This window comes from Epinephelus moara, chromosome 18 (assembly GCF_006386435.1).
Source record: "Epinephelus moara isolate mb chromosome 18, YSFRI_EMoa_1.0, whole genome shotgun sequence".
In the NCBI taxonomy this organism is placed as follows: Eukaryota; Metazoa; Chordata; class Actinopteri; order Perciformes; family Serranidae; genus Epinephelus; species Epinephelus moara.
The window spans coordinates 12,175,254-12,189,776 of NC_065523.1; the positions used below are offsets into that span (position 1 = coordinate 12,175,254).

The window sequence follows — 14,523 nt, forward strand, 5'->3', positions numbered from 1 at the left end:
AACAATACCCTCCATCACCACATTGCTGTGGCTGGTAATAACTTATAGCTTAAACAGTTCACCGTCCACTCTCACAGTCTCCGTCCTCTTGTCTTGTGTGGCCTTGGTGCAAAAACATCAAATCCACACTTGGTGCTTCCACACGTTCAGCTCACAATCTGGTATGATATAAAGCTGCTGCGCTCTGTCCACTGAAGGCAGGGCCGCTCCCGCAGCTCTGATGGACCCGGGCCAACACCGATTACATGCCAACCCACGTGACTAATTACGAGTCAGATGAGGGCATACCGTGTCATGATCACACAGGAGAGTATAGATGGACAGACAGTTGGTGCCATATGGACAGCTGAGATTTGGACTCCACTTCTCAGAGTTTGTCAGCATTGGAAAGGAGGCCAGCCAAGACAGTAGAAACTCACGCAGGGAGCGCTGGGGCCACAGATCACAAAACCTGGACTGGGACTGTGATGGTCAGAGCTGCCTGCCGCCGCCATGTTCTGTACAGCGAAGGTGAGAACGGGGTTGTTGTGCTCCTTGGTGTGGTTTGTTCTGGCTGTGATGGTGATGTCGGACCAGCGCAGGTGGATTTTTGTGACAAGGTGTGAGCGCTGCTGTGATCACGTGTGCTGTCGTAGCTGCTCGGCTTTGCACACAGCTTGTGTTTGACGCCTCGGGTGAAACGCTGTCATACAGAGAGATGATAACGATGTCGCTTGCATGCACATACTTACTGTAAACATGAGCGTTGCATTCCACACACATACATAAATACACAAATACTCAGTTTTGTGCAATATTTTGACACACAGTCCTTGAATCCGCCTCCTCAGCACACTTTTATAACCCCTTCGATCTCAGACACACATTTCTTTCAACACATAAACACACAGTCAGAGAGGCTGCATCTGATTGGCTGCCTGTTTTCCCTCCTGCTTTCTCTCTCCTCCCCCCTCCTCCAGTTTCCCTCCCAATCGTAATTAGTCTTTTAAAGATCATCATTCAACCATTTCCATCAAACCAACCCCCACCACCATCACCACCTTCAGCACTGCTGCTCCCTCCTCCCACACTATCTGCCTCTCTGGGGAGGGAGGTGTGGCAAGGATCATGTAAATAAATCCCCCTCCTCTCCCTCCTCCTCCTCCTCTTCCTACTATTTCTTTATGCTTTTTTTTTTTTCTCCACATCCTCGCCTTTACGCTCGAACATCTCCGTCCATGAGCTGGCTCAGTGCTCTCTCTCTTTCTCTCTCTCTGCATGGACGTCGTTGGGTGAGAGGTGGAGGTGAGGCTTGATGGGGATGGAGGGGACGCAGAGCCCCTGGCAGGCAGCATCCATCTCCTCGCAGCCTTCAACCTTAAAACTCGTGTGACAGCAGCTTAACCGGAGGCTAGACTTCATCACGCTCCCACAGCCGCCACCGATTCCCCCCCTCATAACCCCCCCTCCTCCTCCTCACCCCTAACGCTACCTTCCCAACGCTACATCCCCCTCCTTCCCTCCCCTGCTCCCCCCCACCCCCCTTTGCAACGCGACTCCTCTCCACTCACTGTGTAGCTTGTGAGACTGAAGGCAGCCTCAGTGCGTGGAGGGAAAGAGAGAGAGTGAGAGAGGAGAGAGTAAGGCTTTCCCAGAATAGAGAAGCAGGAGGAGGTGAGAGGGATGATGATGGAAGCCAGCTTTGACACTGAGGAGAGTTTTGACGATCCCTCCTGTCTCGCCCCGCAGCCCCCGGGCTCTGTTTCACCGGCCAAGAGGCAGATCAAGGAGGTCAAGGAGACCAAGATCACAGTGAGTATCCAGGAGCTCCAACTTAAACCTCCTCTCTTCTTCTTCATCCTCTGCCGTCTCCATCTCCATCCTCTGCGTCTCCTCATGCTGCAGAACTTCGTCTTTCTTTCTTTACTATCTATCTGTTGACATCCTCCTCGAGCTTAAATCATAATGCATTGTGGGTCCTGCTGGAGTAACATGGGGTTCCCTGCATACTGGATGCCACATTAGTCTGAATGAAGAAGCCATCCAGGAGTCTTGTACTCATCTCTGTCTCACTGACTGGCCTCGATCCATAATATTGATTTAATGGCTGTCAGCAATAAATTAATGTTGTCAAGACACTGCAGAGTGTGTCTTCGCTTTGCTTTTTGCACCATATTGAAATCTGGTAGACTACTGTTGGTATTTTTAGAGTCGCTTCTGTCTGACAGATGAAGATCTTGAGTGTTTTTGTCACCAAGTTGTTGCTCAGTGTGATACTGTTTCCCCCCTGCTCCATGTATAATCTGCAGGGCAGTGCGGGTCACACAGCAGCATTTGGGAAGTGAACACTTTGTGCGCTGAGCTATGAGGAACTCCCCCTTTTGCTTACAGTTGTATTTGGGTCTGCAAAGTCCCCGGTATCAGTCTGTGATGAGGCTCAATGCAAGACACAAAGGAGAAATTAAATGTGCTTTTCACCAAGTATATACAGTATCTTTGTCTTAAGATGCCCAGACAGAAGCTGTGGTTATGTAATCTGTTATAATGATGACTGCGAGGGGGTGAGGCGACCGTGTGGCGGTGGTGATGGTGAGGGGAGAGACAGACAGACAGAGGTGGTTTTGTGTCTCACAAGGGTCTGATCTTGCGCTCGGTGGGCTCACTGACCTGCTGCAGCCACGGGAGCCGTCAGTCTGGCTATTGTGAAAAACCCCAACCAGACCTGCGTGAAATGCAGCAAGTCCAGTTTCCATGGTGACAAAAGCAACAGCACTGATTAATGGGTGTTCAAATGGAAAACATTGGTATAGGAGAAGAGGAGGAGGGGGGGGGAGCCATTCAGAGATTCACTGAAGACATACAGTTTAAAAAAAGATTGTTTTCTCCCACTCTCTTTGCAGGGCCTTTTCTCGCTCACGGATCTATTGTTGACTCTTTGTTTCATCAGCATCCAGTCAAATTCTCCTGCAGAGCTGAGGCATGACAGCAATTTTTATATATTTGAAACCCAATTTCATATCTTAATAAGTTCCCAATTAACAGGATTGCAGAGAAGTGTTAATTTCTGAAAATGCAGCTAGTAAACAGAAGAAAATATTCAGCGGTGTAAACAAGACTCATGTATGAATGTGAGATATTTCTGCTGCAGCTGATGAAGGGAAAACAAATACAAAATACAGGTGATAACGACTTAAACTGTAGCAGTGGCTGGATGACGTCAGTCCACAAAGGTGTCTTTTTGTTCGCCACGGTGCACCTCGCATTACACAACCCTCCACAGTTGTCATGGAGACGCACACATCCATGACTGTTGGCAAAATGGACCCTCGCAGGACGCCGAGGCTTTAACACATCAGATAGCAGGCACTGTAACCTTGTGTTCACCTTCAGGGACTGTGACCAATCAGAACAAATGCTGTTAGATGTTTTTTCAGCTTATTAAACATTCATTCACGTGCGGTTTGACTTGTTGCTATGCTGCGTACGCTCCGGCGTAGGCACTCGGGGGAACAGCAGCTCGTTAAGAGTGTCATCTGGCCCCGTTGGCAGGACTCGGAAGGGGCTTTTTGATTGGTCATTGAGGAAGAGAGAATGGAAGGAGAATAGAGAGAATAGAGTCTGAGATTGTTTTGTTGTGTTAAGGTGTGTGTGTGTGTGTGTGTGTGTGTGTGTGTGTGTTGACGGGAGGGGGGTGGTCTTTTACAGCAAAAGTAATTTGTCGCTTAGCAACAGCAGCAGAGCATCCTACAGTCACATTTGCTGAAATATTCCGCTCAGAGATGTGAGAGAGGGTGAGTTTGTTCCACAGCCAACCAATTTATTTTTTCATGTCTCTCATGGGCTGTTTCTTCTTCCACTGTGTCATGATTTTTTTCCCCCCCTGTATTCAGCAAAGCAAAAAAATAAAAAATAATAAATGAGTATAAACATTAAAATGTGCAATGAAACAACCATTGCCTGTAGCCTGGATACACAACCCTCATGAGAGCGAATGTTTATGAATGCTGAGCGAGGACAAAATGTCCCAATTCACTCAACAGATCTGCGCTCTTATATGTTGCTCGCGGCTTTGTTTTGTGCTAAACTGCAACATTCAAGTATACATACAAACACGGCGATGTAGCCTGCTGAGACAACCCACGTCCAACAGCTGGATATGAGGTCCCTCAGATGGATTTATTACAGGCTGTGTAATAAAGACAATCTATATTAATATTTTATCCCCGAACCCTGGAGCACCTCACTAAGCAGCCATAAAGGAGAAGTAAGTTAGCCAGACAGCCTTCCTTTAGATAAATGGTCTCATTTTCTGCTGGATGTGAGAGGCAGATAAACAACAGTCATGATAGATGTGGAGCCAACGTAATGGAAAATCTGGTGCCCATGACAATCAGTATGATCTCTGAGGCAGAAAATGAACAAAGTGACTGGTCGGCACACGGAGTAAATCACTCTGTTGTTCCTTTAGATTGTGAAGTGTTGCTGTGAGTTAATGTGTCTGTTGTTTATGCATGTTGTAGCTGTTTTCCGTTGTATCGGTTTGCTCGTTTGGCAAGTAGCCATTTCTGTATTTCCTCTGGATTTTTTTCAGCGATTATATAACGGAGAAAGAGTATTACTCATCTGTTTTTGAAGTTGTTTATTGGAAGCTGTTCAGATCAAGTGCTGCGGTGGCAGCGCAGAGAATAAAGAGGTCAATGTCGAGTGTTTATTGGAAGTTCAGCTTTTTCAAGCTCAGTATGTTTTATGCAAAACTACACCCAACTCATCATCATGAATCACACAGTGAGGCTGCAACAAAGAAGAGAATGTCAGAGACAGATGTTGTGCATTAACTTTACATTTTGAGGAATAAATCATCTGTGTGTGTGATATGAAAGGAGTCACAGAGCTCCTGCAAACTTGTCACCTTTCAAAGGTTGCGCATTATCTGTCTTTGCTATAAGATGGTCCTTCTCACTGATTAAGGCTGGCATCAACCTTATTGGATTGTCCAGTCAATAGTGTAGAAGCTCAGTGACATCCGCTTGAAGACGCCCTCTACCCTCAGCCTTGGCACGTGTCTTACTTTTAACGATAATGTGCATTGTTACTCTTGTCATGTTTAGAAGCCACAGTGTGGAGCTTTATTTGCTCAGGCTAAAGTGAATTATGCGAGAATGATTGTCCACGAGTTTGCCATGGGTCAAGCACTGGGCAATATATTGATAATATATCAATAGCATGATATGAGCCTAGATATCATCTTAGATTTTGGATATCCTAAAACCATTGGGTGTTGCCTTCTCTGGTTTTAAAGGTTGCATTACAGTTAAGTGTCACCAATAGTCAACCCTAGGGGTGGGCGATATGGCTGAAAAGTATATCACGATATAGCTGGTTCATATTGATCGATAACGATAACTATTGATAATTTTTTTATAACCTATTTAAAATAAGGACCAGGAGAAAATGAATACATTTTAACACATTTATTTTAAGCTCAATAGCTTTCTTCTGATTTCAATCACAGTCTTCAGTCAAGGCACATGGAGGAAAATGCAATGTCAACACAACAGTTAGAAAACACTCAAATAAATGAACATACACAAGATGGTATAAAAACTACTACTCGACTATTTCCTCGCTATCCGCACTCATTCTTGCTATTCACTCCACGCTGTGTTCAGTGTTGCCAGATCTTGGGAGAGAAACAAGCAACCAAAATTACTTTACAAACACATTATATTTATTGCCCTTGAACTCTACCAAACCAACTAGCCGACCAAAAACGTAAAGAAGTTGCATATATAACGAGCCATTTTACTTTCACTGTAACAGTGCTGGTATATGCTGGACAAGATCTGAATGGTGAGTAGGCTACATATTTCACACAGAATCTCAATCTGCACACTGCCTTTGAATCCTCCCCCTCTTTCTCTTTCTACAAATCTTTATTGTATTCTTTACATATTTTGCCTACTTGTTAGCGAAATAGTTAAAGAACCTCCATTAATCACGCAATTTAAATGTGAAAAGTCTCATTGACTGACCGTCACCTGTGTGTATGCGGAGAAGGAGAGGGGCGGAGGGAGCGGAGCTGTGGAAACACCACGCAGTCCCACATACTATCATGCGCTTAAATAACTTATTAGACGGATATATATATAGAAAGGTGACGTTTAGAGAGCAAGCCCAAAAAAACACAACCCGCGACTACTAATATTCGTTTTTTAAAGATATTTTTTGGGCATTTTTGCCTTTATAGATAGGACAGTTGTGTGTGAAGGGGGGAGATAGAGAGGGGTAATGACATGCAGCAAAGGGCCACAGGTTGGAGTTGCAACAGCCTTGTACATAGGGCGCCTGCTCTATCCACTAAGCCACCGACGCCCCACGACTACCAATATTTGTAAGCGACTGGCAACCCTGTGTTCATGCACGAGGATGGCACAACCAAACCTGACATTGTTAGCTGTTTGCGTGACACCATTTCTAGGTTACCAGGGAGCAAGTGAGTGTGTTCATGCAACCAACCTTGCACAGCCCGACTCCGAGGGTAACTTGGGCGGCTTTCCTCGTGTTTTTTCCTGACAGAATACAGTAACATTATCGAACGTTATAAGGAAGGTTTTTTCTTTTTTCGCATAAGTGTTTATTGCGAGACGATATGTTATCATTTTATCGCCCACCACTAGTCAACCCCATAATATGTTGCAATATCAGTATTGCAGTATTTGGTCAAAAAGTTTGTTTTATTTGATTTTTTTTAATAGCCCAGCCCTGAAGTCAAGTTTGACTGTTATCTGCAGCCTGAGCTAATAAAATGCAATAAACCTTATTTGTTAATCGAAACTAGATGTTTTTTTCTCATTGTGTTCTAACTTAAAACGCTCCAGAAGGCTACATTTGCAAATTAAAATAACTGTAATTTTCCTCCGGGGGAGAATGCCCTCAGATTCCCCCTACCTGATTTTTTTGAGTTTAACCACTTTCATCATCTTCAGCATATAAAATTGTCATCAGCCATTTCCATGAAAACTCTGATTGCACATTACACTTCCTGCCCAACACCAAACAACACACAAAGTAAGCCACTATAAAAAGGGAGTACATTTGATCAGATGAAAACAGAAACATAGGGATGATAGTGGGAATAATATTGTTGCTCCATGTCTGCTGTATGTAAACAGGCAACTGTAGCCATATTAACTGTAAAAGATGATAATACTGTATGTCAGTGTTGTCTTTACAGCTTAAAGTGGCTATAATGGTTATTTTTACGATCACAATGTATCCGATGACGATGAGACAACGTGAAAGGGGTCGCCAGTGATGAACCAGAGAGGAATCATCTGAATCTCCCCTCGGCTTTACAAATCCGTATATTAAGTTTCAGCCAGCATGCTGTTTTTCTATCCGACCCACAACTCTACCATTCTAGTTCACAGCTCTCATAGCGTAGTTTTCAGCTACAGCAGGGAGCTGTTTTCAAAGAAAAAGCAGTGAAAACTGTTTGTACACTACCTGCTCAGCAGCAAACAGCACACAGACACAGTTAGAGACTAGCTGGTGAACATAGTGGAACATTTAGCCGCCACAGAGACAGATAGTGTTACTAAAGACCAAAAATAGAGCTACAACAGAGTGAATACTGGACTTACATTCATCACATGGACATTCGAATTCAAATGTATCATCATGTTGCTCTGGAACTGCTGGATGTGTAAATACTGTAACTGTTTCCTAACAAGTCTATCAATATATTAACTGTATAAGAAATGTCATGATAGTGGACCATATGGCTCAAATGTTGATGGTACAAGGAGTAAATTTGTGTATCTTTTTGTAATGATTGTGGGTGGGAAAAAGTCCTCCAGCACATCTAACCTGCCACACATCCTTCCTCTCTCGTTGTTAGCCTCTTGCTTCCACTTGCTTCACCTCAGTATTCTTTAAGTTATTACAACACCCCTTGTCCTCTGCACCATTTCACTGCTTAAATATGTTTTGGCTTTATGTATATTTCTGTGTATGTGATGAATACTGAGAGCAATAGAACCAGAGTCAACTGGCCATTAAAGCTGATCCTGATTGTAAAGCATCCCACACAGCACAAGCTGGTAAACATGAACGCCCTCTGTGCAGTTCACTGACACCATGTTGCTCAGACGATTCCAATTATTCCCGTCACACCTTTTCATTGGAAAGTTAAAAGAATGAAGCAGTTCATTTGAGCTAGCTTGTAAATGCTGTGTGTTTTTCTTGAGTCTGTGTGACAGCAGTACAGTGGTGAGCTCATGCAGTAAACACCGTGACTCAGTGTGTTTTTGTATGTTTGTGGATGAAGCATCCTGTCTGGATGTCCATGTAGTTTGCAGCAGCGGTTGACATGGCACAGAGGGTATCTTGCAGTGCCAGGAGGGAGGGCTCACAGATGGTGAACATTACATAATTGCAGCCCCAAGAGTAATTGAAGACGCTGTGGACCATGGAGTCTGTATTCAGGCTGAGTGCTGGGTGTGTTTATCTGTAACACAACATATTCTCAAGTGTATAAAGCTTGCTCATACTGTAGAACAAAAGGTTTCTCTGTGTTCTTTGAAGTGGACAGAGTTGTCTCTCTCTCCCCCTGAAGGCTCATGGGTCACCTTCCTTCTGGATGGCCAACGTTTGTATGTTTACTCATGCCTGACCTTTTTTTTCCCCTCTCATCTGCATGATCCAAATTAACCCAGACCTGATAACTTGCTCTCTTAAAGACATCATTTTATCTCCATTCGTTATGTCATCTCCTGACTTCTCACAGATCTGATAAATATCACAGTTTTAGGGTCACTGTTATAAATGATTTATATGTTTCTTCTCTTTTTGCATCAGATCAACTGTGTGACTTTCCCTCTGCCTGGTGAAGGTCCGGAGCAGCAGCTCCTGAAGCCCAACGAATGGAGCTACTGCGATTACTTCTGGGTGAGTCCTAAAACACAGGAAGTACAGTAGATCTATCCTTTGTGAAGTGTTGATGACAATGAGTGCCAGCTAAATATAGACACCTGATCAAACCAGTAAGATCAGGATAGATAGTCACTGTCCTCTGAAAACATAGGGCCAGTATAACAGCCAATAACTTACTGCAGATAAACCAGAAGTGGTGAACGTATTAATACCTCACTCAAGTAAAAGTAGTAATACTACTTTGCAACAAGTAATCTTACTAATCCTAATCTTACTTCAGTTAAAATACACAAGTATTACCATCTGAATTTGTCCAGTCACAATAATTACATTATCGACTTATCTTATATGTCCTTAATCATTTTGCTGACAGAAACGCCAAACATATGTTGGAGCTACTTTAGAAACCTCCACAAAACACTGACAAGTTAATTTTATTACTGTAAAATGTCCTGATCAGTACACACAGAATCTGTGACAAATAACATAAACCCCATCACCTCCCAATATTCCTGTGTAATCAATGTATTGTATATTTATTTTATTTATTTGACAGTAATTAGTATCTAGACCCCAAAATGTTCAGGCAGAGGGTACTTGTTGTAGCTCTGGTTGAGGGTGAGCAGCTGCCAGTGAATAGCTTGTTGGGCACAGATAAACGGAGATCTGTGTGGGTACATGACCCTAAAAAAGAGGGTGGATCACGGGGAGTACCACCAGTTGGTCCAGGAGCTTTACCTCGATGATGGCCGTCTCCAGGCATATTTTAGGATGACTCGGGGCCAGTTTGACAACCTGCTGTCTGTCGTCAGGCTGTATAGTTCTGGGTATCCAGCAACCACTACCACCAGTTTCTCCTCCATTGTTTGTCAGCTGTAAACTTGTTGTCATAACCACGACAGTAGGCCCACCTCTCGAATCATCTGACAGGACAATGGGGAAAAGGCGGAGATGACGTGAGGCATTTTTCCGCTCTGAGTTGACATTTTTTCAACTCCAACTTCAGTCCACTGCGGATAATAAATTGCACAGTTGTGGGCGGGAACCATGTGTGACGGGTCTGTGGAGAGTCTGAGCACCAAGCCACAAAAGGCGGAGATGACGTGAGGCGTTTTTCTGCTCCGAGTTGAAGTTTTTTCAGCTGGAGCCATTCAGAGGCGCCCCAGCTGCTAAAATGCATCCTGTGTGATCAGGGCCTAAGAGTGACTTATTGAAAATGTTTATGTTAAAAAAAAATCTATGAATTACTGATTTTGTTATCAACCTCAAAAATCTGACCGAAACTGAAACTGTTTTGTTGATAAGCCTTAACTTGGTCTTGTAACTCCCAAGCCATTTTTTTAACTGAACCATAAGACAATGTTTCTAACTAACGAATCAAAGATTTATCATCTATGTGTTTGGTCCAACTCCACACCCAGCAGAAAAGCTCCAGAAGGTTCCTGTCAACACATCTTGTTGACCTTTTAGAACAAATCTTTGCTAGCAAATGTGAAGTGCAGTTAAAAGCATCTAATGCTTGCATCAAATGATGGGACTAAAAAAGCAAATGGATCCGCTCTTCTTCTGGTTTAACAAAAGGTACAATTGGCTTTCATGTCGGAGGTTCACAAGTGGAAGACTGATCGTCTGGCGTCTCTTCAGTGATCATCCAGCTCTAAATGTCCCCCCAGTGGCTGCTGTAATTTTTAGTTTCCATACATTTCCATCCTAAATTAGATTTGTATCGAAAAGCCCTTCAGCCTGCTTAACTGACTGAAATCTGATGCCCGTTTCCTCCTCCATTATTGCTGTTTGGCTCCTTGTTTGCAGCCTGTCATGTTATTGCTGCTCGTGATATTTTGTACGTGCACTGACCTGCTGCTCAGACCTGCTGTGTGAAATAAATCTGACACCTCTGCTCAACGTCAGTCCTGTCACATGCAAGACAAAGTGTTGCACATCACCCTGTTCTTGTGCACAGAAACACACACATAATACACATCCACCCGGGAGTGACTGATGCACACACACCAACGCATGTCCTCCTTGACATACAAGTGTGAGTCACACATTCAGAGCTCATTCTCACAAACCCCTACACGCTCTCAAACATAAACAACAAAGAGGTGTTGCTGGACGCTCTGTCCGTGAACTCATGCTGTAGCTGTGTTTGTTTATTGGTCCACTGCTGTTTTTGAATGATGCTCTCCTCCTCCTCCTCCTCCTCCTCCTTAGACCGACAAGAAAGACCCCCAGGGGACCACCTCGGTGGCGGGCTTCGAGGTCCTTCTGCAGAAGCAGCTGAAGGGCAAACAGATGCAGAAAGAGATGGCCGAGTTTATCCATGAGAGGTAACACTTTCATTTCAGATCGGACTGTTATAACAACAAAACAGAGGCTGCAGTTTTGTTGACAGCAGCTTTAATTAATTAATAAACGAGAGTGCCAGACACACAGTGTCTTGAGACTCCGGAGGAAGAAATATTTCCATTGCAGGAGCCAGAGAAGCTTTTATTAGACCTAGTCCTCACGTATGTGGGTATTTTTGGAAACAGGTTTTTTCTCCTTCATTCTCAAACAAATCCCATCCATATAAGCAGTATTGTTAAAAAAATCTGAAGCACTGTCAAGTGCATGTCAAACCATTAGGCAGTGGTAGAAGCCTAGGTTTCATGCTACTTGTAGCTTTGGCGCAGTGCGTATAATGAAATTGCGCAATTGCAGCTGGGAATTGTGCGTGAAGGGTCTGTGGAGGGTCTGAGCACTGAGCTGCACACCTCCAAGACTTCCTAACAATACAGATAGGGTCACCCTAGGACCTCTAAGTGCATATACGCTGTTGAAATTTCAGCACTTAAAAATTGGAGCGCTTTGATGAAATGTTGACTGAGTAAGTTGGAAAATATAAAAACCTGACAGCTTTGACTGCAGTCAGTACAAATGACAAGACGTTTGTAGGAGACCATGCGCACCACACTCACCATGCCAACTGCGCCAAACACATGAAACTTGAAAGTCACATAACCCTAAAGCCGTGTGGGCCAATCACACAAGGAATTAAAAGATGTTGGCCAATCAGAAGCCTGGGAAAAAAACTGTTATCAGAAGGCTACTTGGTTGTAATGGCGCATCACAGCTGACGCCTCTGTTCTTCAACATAGTGGAAGACTAACTGTGCATTGATGTGTAAACATGTGAAAAGTCCTATTAGCAAGGTTAGAGCCAGAACTGTTTTTGCCAAGTCGGCCATATTACACGAAATGTCACCTCATTTGTGACGCCTTAGAGTAGACATTGGTTGTATGAAACAAGCTAATATAAAAAAGTTTGACCTTGGATGATCAGTAAGCTAATTATTATCTCAGTGACCTCCTCACTTAAACTATAAGTGTGGCGATATTCTATGTTTCTCTTTTTGTCAACAAATCCAATAAAAATCCTGAAAATTAACAATAAATTGATCGTACTAACTAGTGTTATCTCCAGTGTGTATCCAGAGCCTGATGTATCTTCTTCCTCTGTGCCATAGGGCTCCATTATTGTCCAAAAACTATTAGAAACACATCAGTGAGCCACACTGTTGCACTGGGTGACATGTTCCTTCATTACCATGAACACACACACTGTAGTTTAATCTGACTCAGTCCCGCACACACCGTCCTGCTGCCACAAATACCCACTAGAGCAACAAATGTGGATTAATCCGCCGCTGAAAATGATCCTCAACAAATGCCTGTCGTCATCCTGTTTATGTGATAAAACTACAATGAGCAGCTGTTCGGAGGTGGAAGTTACAGATCCTTTCTAAAAAATGAAAGCATATATTTTTTTAGTCAATTTACGTCTTGTTTGAGACAAAGGCATTGTTGGTTTTAGGATTTGCTAACGATAATAAAATCTTTAACCTTCTTCTTTTAGATGGATTTCAGTCCAGTTTTGTCAATTCTGGTAAATATTCAACACAGCTACATTCTTCATCATGTTCAGAAAAATCAATTAATGCACCTTCTTAGTGTTCAATAGAGCCGTCAGAGTTTTATCTCTGTGTGTGTTATCACCAGCAGTATTTGTTAGTCTGTGTTCTTTTGTCCTTGTGGTGGCACGATGGAAACTTTGAGATACTTCTTGCATCATTTATTTTCAGGGGGAAACTGAACCTTGCACACATCAAGTAACACTGTGGCAGTTGTAGTAATAACACCTAACATACATATAACCAGTGGTAGAATGTAACAAAGCACATTTACCTCTGTAAGATTTTGAAGTACTTGTACTGTGAATCAATACATCCATATAATGTGTTGATTCACAGTACTTCAAAATTGTACTGAGGTAAATGTGCTTTGTTATATTCTACCACTGGTTATATGTATGACACTTTATACTTTTTATAGTTATAGTTATTGGTTATTTTGCAGGTTCAACTATTGCATATGTTGAAGCTGGTCGTGGAACAGATATGTAGACAGGAGGAGATTTTAAAGGTAGGATCTGGAGGATTTTCAAACAAAACAAAATATAGACATATACAAATGAAATCCTGCTTAATCATCACCTATGGGCTTCTACTCATGTGTGGTGGTGACTCTGTTTGCAGAGCTCCTGCCCTTTAACTGTATTTTGATGTTTTTGTGAGCTCGGACCGCTTCTGGGTGGAGATTTCCCCAGCCAATGAGAGAGCGCAGGTGCCGTGCCCGAGCGTGTCCGAGCGTGCACCAGCGCGAACCTTGCCTGAACCTCTTCTGTGAAGCCTTCTTCCGTACCTCCGGGCTCCATACACCCGGGAGAGTTGAGCCTGATAGGAGGGGCCGAATTTGAATGTGTGTTTACAAACAGCAACTGGAAAATCCTCCAGACCCTACCTTTAAGGGGTGCAAAGGTAGTGGCCCAGGCTAAGCAGGGACAGTGGTTGAATGGGAACTGCCCATTGGTCTGACAGCCCATTGGTCCGACATCCCATTGTTCCAACCATATTAAACCCATTGTTCCGAAGTCCGATCTGAAATCATCATGATGCCCTGTGGTTAAGGTCTGGTTAGGTTTAGGCACAAAAATCACTTGGTTAGGGTTAGGAAAAGATCATGGTGTGGGTTAAAATGAAAAAGAAAGTGACAAACACACAAGCTGTGAGCCTGCTTCGCCTCAAGCCTTTCCCAGCTGACCCAGAGCCGGTCGCGGCGCACCATCAAGGCAGAAATATGCCCGCCGGGAGCCATTCAGCACCACGGACCGTCGGACTAATGGGATGTCGGACCAATTGGCTGTCGGACCAATGACATGGACCCGGTTGAATTGGGACGGTGTAGAGAAGAGGAAGCTTAGTTGGAGGGACCTGTGGAGTATGGAGGAGAATCGCATTATATTCCTGGTAGGGGCTACATACGATGTGTTACCAACCCCCCAGAACCTAAAACTGTGGGTAAATGAGGACCCATCATGCCCATTGTGTTCACGTACCGCAACCTTAAAGCATATTTTGTCAGGCTGTAAAGTTAGCTTGTCACAAGGCCGATATACATGGCGACATAACCAGGTGTTGAAAAGTTTAGCTACAGACATTGAAGGGAAACGATGACAGGTGAATTCAGAAGGTGTTAAGGATAGGAGTTTAGCAATTCAGTTTGTCCG

At 43.6% G+C, this 14,523-nt stretch overlaps 1 protein-coding gene across 1 annotated transcript in view; it reads left to right on the forward strand.

Annotated features, from left to right (window-relative positions):
* The first annotated feature begins 1,217 nt into the window (after positions 1-1,217).
* gas7a (growth arrest-specific 7a) overlaps positions 1,218-14,523 on the forward strand; it is a 31,012-nt gene continuing 17,706 nt past the window's right edge. The window contains exons 1-3 of the mRNA XM_050068678.1: positions 1,218-1,791; positions 8,839-8,928; positions 11,131-11,246. Of these exons, the coding sequence (XP_049924635.1) occupies positions 1,663-1,791; positions 8,839-8,928; positions 11,131-11,246 (335 nt within the window). The 5' untranslated portion in view covers positions 1,218-1,662. The remainder of the gene's footprint in view (positions 1,792-8,838; positions 8,929-11,130; positions 11,247-14,523) is intronic.